Source organism: Camelus ferus, chromosome 7 (assembly GCF_009834535.1).
Source record: "Camelus ferus isolate YT-003-E chromosome 7, BCGSAC_Cfer_1.0, whole genome shotgun sequence".
Taxonomy (NCBI): domain Eukaryota; kingdom Metazoa; phylum Chordata; class Mammalia; order Artiodactyla; family Camelidae; genus Camelus; species Camelus ferus.
The window spans coordinates 78429181-78446584 of NC_045702.1; the positions used below are offsets into that span (position 1 = coordinate 78429181).

Sequence of the window (17404 nt, forward strand, 5' to 3'; positions counted from 1 at the left end):
GAGCACATAATATATACATAATTCTAAAAAGTTTAAAAAAATGACCAGTACTGCAAACGGTCACCCTTCTTTAAATACATGCTCTTGGGCTTTTGAGAGGATCTGGATACCGACCACTGCAAAAAGGACCATAATAATATTAAGATAGTGAGGCCTCTCTATTTCCAGTGAAATTTTCAAATAAAAATGTTTAAAAAAACACATGCACCCTAATGTTCATAGCAGCACTATTTACAATAGCCAAGGTATAGAAGCAACCTAAGCGTCCATCAACAGGTGACTGGATAAAGAAGACGTGGTACATATATATATGCAATGGAAAACTATTCAGCCATAAAAAATGACATTTTGCCTATTGTAGTAACATGGATGGACTTGGAGGGTATTATGCTAAGTGAAATAAGTCTCTTTGTACAAAGAAAAAGACTACATGATAGCACTTACATATGGAATCTAAAAAATAGAACAAACTAGTGAATATAACAAAAAAGAAGCAGACCCACAGTTATAGAGAACAAACTAGTGGTTACCGGTGGGGGGAGGGAGAAAGGGAGGGGCAATATAGGGGCAGGGAGTTAAGAAGTACAAACTATTAGGTATAAAAAAAGCTACAAGGATGTATCGTACAACACGAGGAATAGAGCCAATACATCATAGTATCTATAAATGGAGTATAACCATTATAATTTGTGAATCACTATATTGTACACCTGTAACTTTTTAGAATATTGTACATCAACCATCCTTCAATTAAAAAAGTTTAAAGAAATAACACTTAAACCTGAATTACCCATTTCATACTGAATTTCCTTCCATCTGGCTGTACAAAGTTAGCTTGCAGATAAGATACATGAGAAATTAATAAGGAGATCGAGTCAAGGGAGAAACACTTTTCCGCCCCCTGATGTTTTACCCTGGACTTGCACAAAAGACACACTGGATCGGCAAAGCATTAGGCGGAGGAACACAGGATAAAGTGGAAAGGAGCGATCATTTTCATGTAAAACAAACCCAGAGTATTGGAATGAGTGCCATTGCTTTCTCACGACAGCATCTGGATGATGTAACAGACGCCAAGTGTGGGAGCCACACTTTTGAAGGGGTCCTGATGGTGACCAAGCTCGACTTACTGGATGGACGGACGACAATGTTGTTGGAAATCGCGGCTCCACGTTCGTTCCTGGCTGTACACTGATAGACTCCTTCATAGGGCTCCGCTTTCCCTTCGCTCATGATGTTGATGGTGAGGGTTCCCGAGCCAGGCCTCATGGTGACAAGAGGGTCTTTATCTATGTCAAAATGAGTCCCATTCCGGGTCCAGGAGAAGCTGCCCAACATAGAAGGGATTAAGCTTGTGAACGGTCCAGAAAAATAGATTATTTACTCTTTAACACATTCCTAGCAGTTTTGGGGGTTTCTAAATAAACCGTAGGCTGGACTAGATTTTAATATTCAGTGAAAGCACCATAAACTCTGTACCTAAAATATTTCATTGAATCGTAACTTAGAAAGGTGCTGGCCATATATTGTAAGATACCTGTCCTCAGTAACACCGACACAAATCGGACTCAATAAAGAAATCATGCACACAAATTGCCTGTCATTTTTCAAAGAAAATACTGGAGGTTGGTTTCCAAGGCACACTCTCTTAGAGCTTTATTAGCATTCTTCCTGTAAACTCTGTGATTCGTAGAATTGATAACCTGTCTATAGAAATGTCATTTGGGCTGAAGTGTAACCAGAAAGCCCCTCACAAGGACTAATACGTGTGTGCGTTTAAAGTGATCAGGCCAGGGGGAGGGAGCTCAGTGGTAGAGCATGTGCTTAGCGTGCATGAGGTCCTGGGTTCAATCCCCAGTACCTCCATTAAAAAAAATTAAAAATAAATAAATCAGTAAACCTAATTACCCTCCTGTCTCAAAAAAGAAAGACACTTAGTAATATGAAATTAGACCAGTATCAGATGCCCAGATTAGAACAGTAAAAAGAAATAGAACATTTAAAAAAAAAAGTGATCAGGCCGTGTCCAGTTACCAAAATGCAAAGTGTAGGCTGGGAGAAGGGGGAGAAACATAAGTTCAATGGTGTTTTCAATGTTGGTTATTAAAAGTGGCAGTTCTGTGTAAAATGTATCATGAGAATTTTTAGCTCTCAGAGATGTGTTTGTAAATTCCTTAGGAAGTATTTCAAATCGTCAACTGAAAAGTCCTCTTCCTCAATTTTATTTATCTTAAAAGAGCCATATATAAAAGTCTCAGTTCTCATGTAATTAAATACTTGATAACTAGTCACAAATCAACCATGGCCACGCTCACACAAAAGCATGAATCTCTGAAGTTCCGCACATCTTCCAGGCCCTCTGGGATCTCCCTTCCCACTGCTTAATCTTAGAGCAGGGGTTGCCACGTCTGCTAGGGTGGAGGCAGCGGTGGTGAGTGCCGCTGGCTTACAGCAGGTAGAGGCCAGGGATGCTGCTGAATATCCCACAACGCACAGCAGAGCTCCTGCCTCCTCAACAAAAAATTATCCAGCCCCAAATACCAACAGAGCTGAGGCAGAGAAATCCCGCCTGACAGGGAGTTACAGGAGGTCTTGAGTAAGTGGTCAACTAAAGGGGACTCCATCAAAGGACATCACATTAGGGCCTGAGTGCTAGATGGTGTCTAGTAATTTGGCAGAACAGATTGTTTTGAAGCCAACTTTTGATGGAAGTTTTTGATACCCTTAGGTGTTTAGGACCAATTAATTTTTTTCTCAGTTGCCAGTCTATGATAGATTAATAAGGCAGGTAATAGACAAACTCAGAAATAAAATATTTAGAAAACTTCCCTTTTTTTAAAACTTAAAAAAATCCACATTATACTGCAATAATCGTAACCCAGTGGGATCAGACCTCCAGGGTCAGACACCTCCCCCACATCCTCTGCTGCAGCTCCCCTCTGAAGCAACCAGGTAACAGTATCTCATATACATTTCCTGAGTTTTTCAGATGCTGAAAACCACCACCAAAGGGAAGAAATTAACTACCTGATGATTGGGAGCACTAGCCCCCAGACCTTCTGGTGCCTAGGGCTTGATAGTGTTGACCATCCTGTTCCCTTGGCATCAACCAATCAGAGAACTGTGCACGAGTTGATGACCTTTAAATATGCTTTGCTGAAACCCTTCGAGGATTTCAGGGTTTTCTTGGGCGTGAGCCATCCCGTCCTCCTTGCTCGGCCCTGCAATAAACCTTTCTCTGCTCCAAACTCTGATGTTTCAGATTGTCTGGCCTCATGGTGCAGTGGGTACACGAACTTGCTTTCGGCAACTTAATCATAACCCAACTGTCCAAAACTTCCATATATTACTGGACAGGTTACAGAGCATCCATTCATGACCTGTGGGACCTTGGATGGTTACCCAGCATTATTGGGCATCCATTTCCCATCTATAAAAGATACTGGTTGAACCCAACAATGCCTAATGTCTCTCCCAACTCTAAAATGCTATGTACAGCACTCACGTCAAGATGCATGCAGATAATCCTGAGTACTGAACGCTGCCATGTTTGGAAACCCACTTGGGACAATTTTATAGACTTCCACAGAGCTAGGAGAGGTCTTAGAAGATGTCAAATTCAACTTCATTTTACAGATAAAGAAACTGAGGCCCAGAGAGAAGGCATCTGCCAGTGTCACAAGGCCATCAGAAGGCTCTTTCCACATCTCCCCACAATTTTTGAGCATTTTGCACAAAGGTATCAGTACCGAAATGCAACCAACTGGGTTAAGAAGAACAAATTGCATTTAATTAAGCCGAGAGGCAGGGAAGGTACAGCTCAAGTGGTAGAGTGCATGCTTAGCATGCATGAGGTCCTAGGTTCAATCCCCAGTACCTCCATTAAAAAAAAAAAATTAAATAAACAAACCTAATTACCTCCCCCTACAAAAAAATAAAATAAAATAGAGCAGGGCTCAGCAAACGTTAAAAAAATAAAGAAGCTAGAGACAAAACAGTGAACCTACAGATGACACTTTAGAGATAAGCAGGACCTGAAACTAAGTTGCATGTGAGTATCAATGCTTATTTTCAATATTACAACCAAGCAGAAAGCACACCCACCTTGGAGGAGGCTTTCCTTTGGCCTCACACTGGATTACAATATTCTCCCGAGGGTCAATAATGTAATCTTTTGGAGACTGTTGAGTAATGGTTGGAGGTTGTACCACTTAATTGCAGAAAGAAGAACAATGTTAAGAAATAATTCGCTTAATATCATAATAGCAATCATTTTTTTCTATATCAAAATTACTTACCCTAGGCTAAATACGCTCCAAATTTTTTAGTAATTTCTACTGTGGCAGCAGACACCTGAGCAGATTTTTAGCTAAAAGGCTCGTAAATTTTGAAGTCAAGGCAAAACTCCCTTTTTGGTCACTTTATCTGTGCTCACAAAGCGCATTCCCCCCACCCAAAAGTTTGGGGAAATAATTACCAACATAAGCTTAATATGAAGATAGTTTCTTTTCTGATGTAACAATGAGAAATTCCTCTGATTCTTTTGGTTCAAATGATGCCGTTCAATGAAATTTAAGTTATGAGGTAAAGTGGTACCTTTCTTAGGAAAGAGTAACTGACTTACAGTTCATTCCTGTGCTCATGTAAATGAATATATGTAAAACAATACATAAATATATTTGAGAAGCTAATGTTAAAAAGATGGTTAAATCAGAGACCTCACGTGTCTAATTAGAGCCAGGAGGTAGGTGGCTACTAGGAACAAAGATAAAACCATCTATTTAGAAAATGAATTGATTTGGGACGCTCTCTGTTACAGGAAATAACATTATCATTTCACTCTTCAAAGTGCTATCTGATCATTTATTGTCAAATCATGGGGAGAAATCATTCTGACCTGGAACAGTTTAATCTGAAACAAGCTGATATCTGGACATCTAGCCTTCAAGTTACTCTAAGATGACCACGTCCTCCTCCTTGAGAAATCGGAATCACAGAGTGTAAAACAGGATGGGACTGGACACACCCTATTTCGACTTCTTTTGTTGCTCAGGGCAGCAAGGCTTGACTAGGAAGCCACACAGCAGAGAAGAGAGGCAAACTCTCCTGGGAGAAGCCACTGCCTAGTACGGCTCCAAGGAGAGCCATTTATATAGTCCAGTGGTTCTCAACCAGAGGCCATGTGCCCCCGCCCCTCAGGGGACGTCTGGCTGTCACCACCGGGGTGGGGTGGTACTGGCACCTGGTGGGCAGAGGCTGGGGATGCTGCTGAACATCTCACAATGCGTAGGGCATCTTTACGAGGTAAAGACTTCTCCGGTTCCTTTAAGTTTCTCATTTTCTGGATCATCCCTTTCCTCTCCACCTATGCTCTGTGCTTCCTTTGTGAAACCTCTTCCACCTGCCAAGCAAATATTTCCCAAAGCTTAAAAACTTCCCTCTGCTTTTGTCTTTTTTTTTTAATGGGGTTAATTGTTGCCAGGGCTAAAGGTATCATTTCCATGTTCAAGGTTTTGTACATCTGCAAATGTGGTTCTGTTCTCCTGCTTTGTCTCCAGTCCTGCTACTGTCTGCCAGACATCTCTTACTAAACATCCAAATAAGACCTAAAATGTAGATCAAAAACTAAGCTCATTATTGCCGTCATTTATTGTGCACCTATTAACTGCTGGACACTGCACTATAGCAATGTCCCCTCCCTTTTGCAAGATCCAACCCCCTCCTTGTCCTCCTGCTAAGCCAGCTGTTCTTTCCAGGCTCTTCCTCTAAACACAGGGCCCTCATTCTTCTAGCCCAGCCAGTTACTGGTGCTGGTTAGCAGTTTGGTCTAGGGGTTAAGAACTAGTCTATTTCTTACCAGCTGTGAGACATCCAGCAAGTTTCTTAGCTTCTGTAAGCCCTAGTCTCCATAGAGGGCAAATAAGGTTGAAAGGTAGTGTCTACCTCCTAGGGTTGCAGGGAAGATTGACTAAAATCACGTGTGTAAAATTTTTAATCCATAATGGTTCAATGATATTAGCTATCTTTAAATTATCATCATCATCATCATTTTTATTCAGACCAGCTTCACCTCTGAGTGATCCTTTAGGCTCTAAGAGTATAGAGTTTGGGATAATGGAAAGAAGCTTGGAATTTTGCACCCAGGAAAAGGGGGCTTAGGTGGTGGGTAGGGGTGACTCATTAGGAGTGACTCAGTCCAATTCCTTGTGCTTTTCTCTGGGTGACAGAGGGGCAAGGCTGGTGGTTTCAGACCCAGAACTTCCATTCACGTGTTTGCAACAGAGCTGACCTGGCCACCACTCATGACTGCTAGGAGTTTATCATCAAGATGGATTTCTTTGAAAAGTGCTTAGGTCATCTGGCAACTAACAAGGGCTTTGAAGTAATAAGGGGAAGAGGCTATTTTATACAATTTTCCTGGTTGATCCGATATTTAAGGACTTTTTAGATGCCTGAAAACTATTCTTTAAGTAGATGTTGCCCAACTGTCAAGAGGAAGCAGTGTTTGAATAGAGCATGCTGCTCAGAAATGGTGTGAGTGGGGAGACTTATTTCTCTTCTGCACACTTCAAGACAATATTCAAATTCTCTGGGTCATTATACTGACGACACGTAGGAACACTGGTCTACACAGCCCTGCTGGCTGAAGAGGTATGAAAGGGTTGCAGTGACTTGGGTGAGGCACCTGCCTGCTTCTTTGCTCCTGTAAGCATTTAATAGCATTTGGAACCAGAGAGCCGTTCTCTTCTCTTTAAATTCTGTGAATTTTCTCATCGAGTTACATCAGATGTGAATAAAGCTCAGAAGTTAGTCGAGCAGACTATTGGTAACAGAAAAACAGGAATACCTGAGTCTTTGGAATTCATGCAGGGAATACATCAAACTTGCTTCTTGGAATTTAAATGCAGTGGTAAGCCACAGTAAACACACATGCTTAAAGAGATGTTAGTCACAAAAATAAAATTGGGTATTTAATTCACAGTATTCATTCAAACACCAAGACACGGTCAAATTTTCACACTGCCTGGTAATGAAAGACACTTACAGTCTTCAAGAAGTTTTGCTTTTTCCCCATCAATATCAGCAGGTGAGTGGGCAGAGGATTAAAGAAAATCAGATGTTAGTGATAAGAACATGAAAACCCTGAAGGTTAAAGGGGCATCTTGTTGGGGGAGGGTAGAGCTCAGTGGTAGAGCGCGTACTTAGCATGCACAAGGTCCTGGGTTCAGTCCCCACTACCTCCATTAAAGTGAATAAACCTATTTCTCCCCCACCCTAAGACAAACAAACCAAAAAAAGGGAGGGGCATCTTGTCTATTTTATTTGACCTAAAAACTCAACTATAATAAAGGTGGAGATTGCGAGGTAGCAAGAGAAAGAAACTCCCATTAACGGTTTAGTTTATTCTGGAAGCAACTATCCCCCCAAAACACGGGAGAACAAAAGGAAGGCTGTGGGCAAAAAAAAAAAAAAAAAAAAAAATCTCCCAGGAATAGGAATGACTAATTCCATCCCATACATGCTGTGCTAGACAAGTAATTATGTTCAATTTGAAAAATAGCTGAAATCTACAATTAATCTGAGTTGTCACACACGGTGTGGTGTCTGATCCCATTATCCCAGACATCACTATGCACGTGGTGATCATACCCAACAATGGGACAGGGCTCCATCCAAGCCACATCCAACAGTGATTTCAGGCTTTTCTATTTCTACGGTTAATCCCCGCATCAGTAATTGCACTTTGCAGACTGCTAGCGTATTTCTGCTTCAGAATTCCTTAGCCGCCCGGGGGATGCTAGCACCCACACCAAGCAGCAGCTCATGGAGAAGGGGTGTAAGGAACAGGGGCAGGGAGGAAATTACATTAGCATGCAATTCAAATGATTCTGCTGCGCTGTCTGCCATTACTACACGCAAAGGTTAATGCAGGAACGCCGGGTTGTCCGTGACTTTCTTTTCATCACTGGTTCTGCCTTGTCTCCATTAGCAGCGATAATTGAGTTAGCCGTAGGTGACTGTTTCCCTCTGATTGTTAGACTGAGCAGTCAGATTAAAGGGGAATGTATTTAACACAAGAAAGAACAAAAACATTTCTCTCGAATGCTCATATATATCCATTAGGGCAAATATTTCGGCATTTCAACTCCAGTGGGCTTAACCAATCGTATCTTTTTTACTTTTTTGAAAATTGAAATGAAGGTCACTGAATGAATGTATTTTGAAAAGAAGTAGAAGATTGCGTTTTAGCAGAGACTGGAGACTGAAGATGCACAGCAAAGGAAGTCAACAAAGTATGGGGCATCTCTTCTTAATGTCTTCCCAATGGTAGTTGCAACCTCTTTGGCAAAAAAATGACTTCCCAACAATTGAATAGCCCCAGGAAAGTGCTGTCTTCCTGGAACCTTGGAAAGCTTGCCCAACAGATGTTCTATTCAAGAAGCTAATGGATTTAAAGAGGTCCTGCAGATTAGGGATAAAGAACAAATCAATTCTGAAGTACAGTAATTGTCCAGATTGGAAATTCTGCTTTCCACTGCAGGACAAGTGAACAGTTGGAACCTAGCATTATATTTATTTTTCTTACAAACAGGCCACTCAGCCCAGGGAGAGCGCAGCGTATACAGTACTTCAACTCTTAAGGAAATGGTGGGTTCCTAGAGGAGCTGTTACTAGCTCTGCTGTAAATGGCGTTTTTGTAGATGACATGTTTTATTCTCAGCATTGACATCTCGGTGTTTGATCACATTTTATCAAACAAAGACCTTTCCCTCGGCTGTAGATAGATACATTTCCTAGATCTAAACTCGTATTTAAGACTCAAAATCCAAAAGTGAATTTTGCCTTGTCTGAATTAAGAGAAACGGGTTGTGGGTGGTTTGGGGACGCACAGGGGCTTGGGGTGGCTGAGAGAGAAAAGATGACCTCTCAGCCTGTGAAGGGAGGGTGGAGAAAGGGGAGGGCATAAACACGGAGGTCTCCGTGATCATTTTAAAGCAACTCATAGGATAGGTCTTGCCAGATCACTTCTGTGGAAAGTTGTCTATGGGGAGGATCTGGGCTGCCCACAATTCACTGCATCTCAGGTCAGCTCCCCCAGGGTACACAAGGGAGCACCTGGGGGAGAGAAAGATAATGACAGGGAGGGGCAAGGTGTCTGACTGGTTCAATCGGCCATTTCTGCGGTGTGAGTCTTGAAAAACACCAGGTGCTGAAAGCAAAAGCCAAATTAATTTTGATCAGCTTTTTTGTATCACACAGATACCTCTTCCATCCACACAGTCCAGAGTGATGGCACCTCTTCCATCCACACAGTCCAGAGTGATGGCCAGGGCCAGGGAGGTTCTGACTCCTGGCCCTAATAGCTTTCAAACATTGGTACTTACGATCGAGAGGTACTTCCAGGGCACTAATCATCTGGCACAGGAAGAGAATCAGGGGCACTCTGCCTGCAGGTAAGTGCTTCTTTTTCAGCATTATTTCCAGCAGCATGAGCTTAACTCCTGGGGAGACCCACAAACTGAATTTCTTTTTCTTCCTGCACAAAAGATTTGTGTGCAACGTTTAAATAAGTTTCATGCAGGAAACTGCAAAAGGATAGAATAAGAATGACAGTGTATTAAAAGAAATGAAATGAAGAGAGGAAGTCTGCAGCACCGAAAATCAGCTCTGTATTATACATGAACTCGACTAAAATATTTAACTCTTAAGACTGGAATCATCATTTATTCATAAGTCAGCTAAAATTGGGTCAGAAATATTTGCAGTGATGTCAGGCAAAATCTCTCCACTCTGCTATCCTTACGGTTCCCATTTTATTTTATTTATTTATTTTTAAATATTTTTTTTGAAGAGTGATTTACTTAGGGTTTTTTGGGGGAGGGGATAATTAGGCGTATTTATTTCCTTATTTTCAGAGGAGGTACTGGGGATTGAACCCAGGACCTCATGCATGTTAAGCATACACTCTACCACTCGAGCTATACCCGCCCCCTGCCCATTTTAAATATCTGCATTTATATCGGGGGCTACCATGTTCCTAACAGATCAGGAAAACTCGGCTTATAAATCAGTTAAAAGGTGTGACTTTAAAAGAGGGGAGGCCGAATGGATTTTCCTTTCTAGAGATGATCTCTGGGAAAGTTCAGGGAATTGTTGCAAATTTGCTTCAAACCCCAAACACTAATATACCAGCTGAGCCACCACCAAGTCACCTCCATCTCTCACCTAGCTTCTGGCAACAGACATGCCTGGGTTCTGAGTTCCAGGCTCTCCTACTGCAGTCGCCATCCGAAACAGTGCTGATTAATTTTTCCTACAGGCTCTTTGGTTAAATATTAGGAGTAGCCACACAGGACTTATCAAATTAAGTTCAGTACATTCTTAAATAGGTAATAAAAAACCTTCTATAATCTGGCCTCAATTTTTCCTACCAAATTTATTTCCTCCTATTTTCATATAGGTATTCTTGTTTGTTTGTTTGATTGTCTGATTCTGTTTTTCTTTCTTGGGTCAATCCTTCAATATGCTTTGAATTTTCCCAATATGCTTTGAATATGCTTTGAATTTGAATTCATTCCTTTTACCTGGAATGCCCTCTCCACCGTATTTCCTCATCAACGTCCAATATATTTGTTTATAGAGCATTTAAAATGGAAACATTAGCTGATCACTCAAACTGGAAGTCATTCCACCCTCTGAGATTCCTGAAATTCCTTGTTTGATTCATCACATACATTACATAGGCAGATGCAGTGAGCCACATTTCCTTTTTGTGCATGCTCTCCCCTCTATGCCTTCAGGCAAAGACTGTGCCTTTCCCATCTTTGTATTCCTCTCCTATGACCTAATATAGTGTGCTTTGCACATGACACAAACACAGAACATAGACCCTGCCCCACATCAGACTCCTACCTGGACTGACAGACTTAATCCCATCTTCCCATTAATGAAGAGAGCTGTGAGTGACTGATGGCTTGCTCGCTCATGCATTCTCTCTCTCTCACGTAGGAGGGATGCTATTAATATAAACGAGGGTGGTTCCCACAGCTTAATTACTGAATTGCTTGTGTGATTTTGGTTATTTCTGTAATTTTGTATTTTTTAAGTGTCCATCTTTCCCACTAAACTGAAGGCTTCGGAAGGGTAGGGACCACATCTTTGCTGTTCCCCGTCATGTGCCCGGAGCTGATCACAGTGCCTGGCACATGGTAGGGAGTAAATAAATATATGCAAGAAAAAAAATGAAGTGAGGAAAGGGGAACTCTGAGGTTGTATTCAGAGAGGCAGTCTGGCCACAGCCTACCTAAGGCTACATTTATATTTACACTACTTGGTTTCTCTTGTCAATGCGGTCAAATTAGTTGGCATTTCACGTCTGTGTGCGGAATCGAGCTTAAATGTATAAAAGGAAAATGAAACAATGCTGAAAACATGTGTTTTACTCGCAATTGAGTTATAATCTGACTTGAACCTGATTATAACTGACATTGGACACTTCTTGCTAAACAAATACAAAAAAAAAAACCTTAACATGCTAAACATAGACATTATACATATACAGGTATTATTTTGTGAATGAAACATCCATGCTGTGTAGGTTTCATTTAAGATCCAGGAAATCTGTCTTTCTGTTTTACAATACATAAACAATCAGGACCATTAAACACCGAGAGGCAGGTAGAGAAGCTTACCCAACTCTTTCGAACCAAAAATATAAACCAGCCTTTCTGTGCCGGCAAAGCTTAGCTCTATCACTTAAATTTACTTAGGTCTCCCATGATTTTTTCCACTGAAACGCTAATTCTAAGTTTACACATAAGCCTCAAGGAAAATAATCAGAAATGGACAGCTAAACAAGTTGATGTTACATACTACACACACTGAGAGAAAGCTGCAGACCCAAACACAAAACAAACGGCAGAGCTGCCTGCTTCGTGTGTTAAGCTGCCTGAGTTTATTCAATGTAAGTGCCAAGCTCTCAGAATAGATGCTGGAGAACTAAAACACTTTCCAGAAGAGCTACTGATAAACGGTAATGCCTGTAAGGTCTTAGGCAACAGCGTACAATTTCTGTTGTAAGGTTTTCATTCATTACTTATTTTTTCTGGATGCCTTAACTATTCATCCTTCAAAACAGAGAAAACTGCTAGACAACTTCATAGAAAAGAAATTGTCATTCTACCTGCTTTAGAATAGATACATGGAGTAAAACACTGCATGTTAAGTCACAGTGTTGTATAAAGAGAAGAGTAATATTCTTAAGAAAAATCGAGACAGCACTTACTTAAAGAGACAGGAGTAAATCCTCACAACGAGAGGAGGTTATGAACCACTGTCAGTGAAGAGGTGGTCTCTCTCTTCCAAAGCAGTAAGTTCACTTGCACCAATAGCCACAAAATCATCTCCAGTGTACGTTCTGTGTGGGGAGGACAAAGCAGCCCAGCCCATCCTCCAAATCCTGCCCATGGAAAATCACTGACTTCTCCTACGAATGCCATCATAGGTGAATGACCCAAAGCCCAAGGACAGCGTTAGGTCTTCAGCACTCAGTCCTCGTGAATGTCAAATGCAGACAGCTCCAGAAGACTGAGCTTTCTCTCCGTGAGAGTACTGGGCTTTGCATGCCTCACAAAGAAAAACCACTGCTTCTGCACTCTTAGGACTGATGTCGGCGCCCTGCCCTGCTGGGAGCCCACCGGCCTGGTAATTTACCTTAGAAACTGACGGTCATTCTCTTACACGAGAATCGTGACCTAAAACTAAGTGGTTCACGCAGTTACATTCAAATGAATGAAACCCCAATTTGAAATAGCAGCATCGTGTTTAGTCGAGGCCAAAGAGTACGTGAGTACAATACAGCTTGTGATCAGCTAACAAATATCTGCCACAGACATTTGAAAGTACGCTTGGATGAGACAGATGCTAGGTTCATCTTCGGAATATAAATCATCCTGACATTTAAAACCACATGTATTGCTAAAATGACCCAGAGTAATGATAAACAGTAAACCACTTTAATATTTTACTTCATTTAACTCCATTCAAAGCAACTTTTCATGTATTACTTACGTGACCTCTGAAACAGAAGGAAAAAAAAACCTTCTTCAGTAAACTTTCCATCATTAGGAAAGAAATGCAATTCAAGGTTCCCTTACTTCTTTTGCCTAAAATTCATATTAAATCGTAGAGCAAATGTTGCCTTGCATTATTTACCATATATTTTCAAAGAAAAACCTGAAATCTGGACAAAAGATTCATGCATATGAAGCCCAAGAAACATAGCTCTCTTACTTACTTAAGAAGACTTGTCATTAGAAGGAAAATAAAATCTTTGTTTTCCTCCCAAGTGAAAGATGAAATTATTTTAATTCAAACAAAATCTATCAGCTCTCTACCAGAACCGAGAGGCCGGGCATTCTTACCATCTCATTCTGGCCTGTTTGTGCTTTTCAGCATCCCAGTATGGGTGGTTCAATGCTGACTGCACAGTGTAACACGATCTACCGTCTCAGCCAATAAACAAAGTTGCTTGTGCGACTGGATGCCCTTTGGTGCACTATTACTGCTCTGGTGAGCCATCGATGAGTGGCTGGCTGAGTGAATAACGGACTGGAAGTGGCATCATCTTGACTGTGAAAGGCATTTTTCAGCAGTCAGCTCAGGATGGTTACTTCTTATATTTTATTAAATATTTACTGAAAGGACTCAGTACATTAACGCCCATCCCTAGCCTGTGCTTATGCTTTTCAATCACAGGTTTTGAGTCTGACAGTATGGAATGAAGGTTAGAGAGAAATGGGCAAAGACTTTGAGTAATTAACACATTAATAAAGTCACACTTAAAGCTATACAATGACACCACCATGAACGTGCCTTAGAAACAAGCTGTCTGGGATTGTGTGACCACAGAGGTTGTAAAAACAAGGCAGATTTTGTGAAACAAAGGAACATGTTCCTAATTTCCATCCTGGCCCAAAGGGATGGCAACATAGTAGAGTTTCTACAAGGAGTCTGGTGGCTGGAACTTAGGATAGTTCTAAATGCACAGTTGCCAATTAACACATGTTTTTAAACCAAATAATAAAGTCATAGAATTTATCTTGATAACAGCTCAAATCTCCATTCCTCAGAGCACCATAACTGATTATCTTACTTGGTATTCACACACACACACACACAAAACACAGAAAATAAGAAAGCAAGTATTATACCCATTTAATAGATGAGAAAAAAACCCAATTATGACAGCCATTATTCACTGAGACCTTCCTATGAGTCAGGATTCACACTGAGTTGGTCCCAAGTGTTAATTTATCTCATCTTGCCAATAACTCCAAAAGGTAAACTCTATTTCACCTCCCATTTTCCTGACAAGGAGTCTGAGATGCGGGCTGGTGAAGTCCTCTGTCCAGGGACACACACATGGTAGGCGGGGGGCCGGACCTAGAGCCCCAGGTCTTCAAAAGTTCTGGAGCTCCCAGCCATCCTGTGTGGTCTGTCACACCTTAAGAAGCCCCTAGCATCTCCCTCTCTCTCATATCCTCTTATTTTGCATTTAGCCAATAAGCAAACAGAATTAGCAAGTTCAGTCACTGACGTCAAAAAAAAAAAAAAAAAAAGAGCTAACGGTTCTGAACATCTATAAAAGATCTTCCTACTGTCACCCATAGCACAACTGCAGGGGCCTCTGCACACTGGATGGCGTGTGAACAGTGCCAGCTGGAACTGTACCACTTGCTGGCCCTGGCCTTTTAAAGGAAACACAAGTTAGGACAATGTAGACCAGGTGTATTTTAGAAAGTTAATTTTAAAAGTAGGCAATATAACTATGGAGAACATTACAGAGGTTCTTTAAAAAAAATAAAAACAAAGTTACCACATGATCCAGCGACCCCACTCCTGGGCATATATCCGGAAAAGATGAAAACGCTAATTCAAAAAGATACACCCACCCCACTGTTCACAGCAGCGCTATTTACACAGCCAAGACATGGAAGCAACCCTAGTGTCCATCAACAGATGACTGGATAAAGAAGTTGTGGAATGGAATACTACTCAGCCATAAAAAAGAATGAAATAATGCCATTTGCAGCAACATGGATGGACCTAGAGAGGATCATACTAAGGGAAGTAAGTCAGACAGGAAAAGACAAATAACATATGATATCACTTACATGTGGAATCTAAAAAAATGACACAAAGGGACATATTTTACAAAACAGAAAATCGCTCACAGACATAGAGAACAAACTTACGTTTACCAAAGGGGAAAGTGGGGGAGGGATAAATTGGGAACTTAGGATTGACATATACACACTACTATATATAAAATAGGTAAACAACAAGGACCTGCTGTATAGCAGAAGAAACTATATTCAATATCTTGTAATAACCTAAAATGGAAGAGAATCTGATAAAAAAATATATGTATAACTGAATCACTTCGCTGTACACCTGAAACATTGGAAATCAACTATATTTCAATTAAAAAATAGCACCGTGAAAATAAGAAAACAAAGAAATTTTAAAGATTTTAAATGCCTTTAAAAAAGTAGGCAATATATATGCACACGGTACAACATTTATAAGGTACAAAAGACCATATAATTCAAAGTAAGCAACATGGGGTGGGGAGGAATCACTCAGTGGTAGAGTGCATGCTTAGCATGCATGAGGTCCTGCATTCAATCCTCAGTACCTCCATTTAAAAATTAACAATAATAAAATTAAAAATTAATTTAAAAAAAGTCAAGTAAGCAACTCAACAACCCAGTTTCTCCCTTGGGAAGGTTACTATCACCAAGTTTTGTGAATTCTTCTAGAGATATTTCATGCATAAAGAGGTACAGAAATATATGAAACAATATTTTAAGGACCTCTTGGATACAGAAAACATTTTTAAATCCTTTTTGCTATTGACATTAGATCATCAAAAATACCAAACAAATTCTTCCAGTAAAATCTAGTTATTTACAACACATGAGATGATGCAGACACTGGCTTTTTCCCACCTCCTTCATTTAGCACAGCAATTACAAAAAGGAGATAGCAGAGGGTGAAATAATTGGGAGATGTAAGACAAATGATAAAGCACGCTCAATGAAAAGCCACATGGGCGAGACAAATGGTGACCCTGACTGAAGGTGGCAGCATCTGTCCTACACTTGACCATCCAGTTATCTGATGGCAGGGGTCAGGATCAGCTTCAGGGGGTAGAGACCTGACTAGAAAAGGAAGGCTGGGTGGTGTCAGAGAGAAAGGGAATAGGGCTTCTCAGGGCAGCAAATGGCAAAATATCCTTTCTGATGGGTAAGTTGTATTCCAAGACATACATATATATATGCTGCATTTTCTTTATCCATTCATCCATTGATGTGCACTTAGATGTTTCCATATCTTGGCAATTACAAATAATGTTGCTGTTAATAGCGGGATGTATGTATCATTTTGAATTAATTCTTATTTTGTGGTTGGTTTTATTCCTTTGATAACTATGAAACTTTAAAAAGCTGAAACTCTAAACGTTCTTAGAAATAATGAACAGCACATTTTTTTTAAATGTTCAGTATATTGTGTATATGTATTTATATATATATATTGTATATGTGCAGTCAAACTGTAACAATTCTACCTAATAGAACTAAAAAAACCCCCCAAAACCTACAATGAGGTATCACCTCACACCAGTCAGAATGGCCATCATTCAAAAATCCACAAATGATAAATGCTGGAGAGGCTGTGGAGAAAAGGGAACCCTCCTACACTGCTGGTGGGAATGCAGTTTGGTGCAGCCACTGTGGAAAACAGTGTGGAGATTCCGCAAAAGACTAGGAATAGACTTACCATATGACCCAGGAATCCCGCTCCTGGGCATATATCCAGAAGGAACCCTACTTCAAAATGACACCTGCACCCCAATGTTCATAGCAGCACTATTTACAATAGTCAAGGCATGGAAACAGCCTAAATGTCCATGAACAGATGACTGGGTAAAGAAGATGTGGTATATTTATACAACGGAATATTATTCAGCCATAAAAACTAACAACATAACGCCATTTACAGCAACATGGATGTCCCTGGAGAATGTCATTCTAAGTGAAATAAGCCAGAAAGAGAAAGAAAAATACCATATGAGACCATATGTGGAATCTGAAAAAAAAAAAAACCATAAATACAAATCAGAAACAGACTCATAGACATAGAATACAAACTTGTGGTTGCCAAGGGGGCAGGGGGGTGGGAAGGGACAGATTGGGATTTTAAAATTCCAGAATAGATAAACAAGATTATACTGTATAGCACAGGGAAATATACACAAGATCTTATGGTAGCTCACAGGGAAAAAAATGTGATAATGAATATATATATGTTCATGTATAACTGAAAAATTGTGCTCTTC

General features: G+C 40.5%; 1 protein-coding gene across 13 annotated transcripts in view; it reads right to left on the reverse strand.

The window, feature by feature from the left end:
* The window catches only part of NRCAM (neuronal cell adhesion molecule), a 268306-nt gene that overhangs the window by 68317 nt on the left and 182585 nt on the right, over window positions 1-17404 (reverse strand). For 8 of the 13 annotated variants that reach the window (XM_032484246.1, XM_032484237.1, XM_032484234.1 and 5 more), the window contains exons 4-7: window positions 9387-9587; window positions 7046-7063; window positions 4105-4210; window positions 1131-1327 (exon numbers count right to left, since the gene is read on the reverse strand). In XM_032484246.1, the coding sequence (XP_032340137.1) occupies window positions 1131-1327; window positions 4105-4210; window positions 7046-7063; window positions 9387-9492 (427 nt within the window). In that variant the 5' untranslated portion in view covers window positions 9493-9587. The remainder of the gene's footprint in view (window positions 1-1130; window positions 1328-4104; window positions 4211-7045; window positions 7064-9386; window positions 9588-17404) is intronic. The other 5 variants (XM_032484240.1, XM_032484235.1, XM_032484244.1 and 2 more) reach the window with 1 other exon arrangement.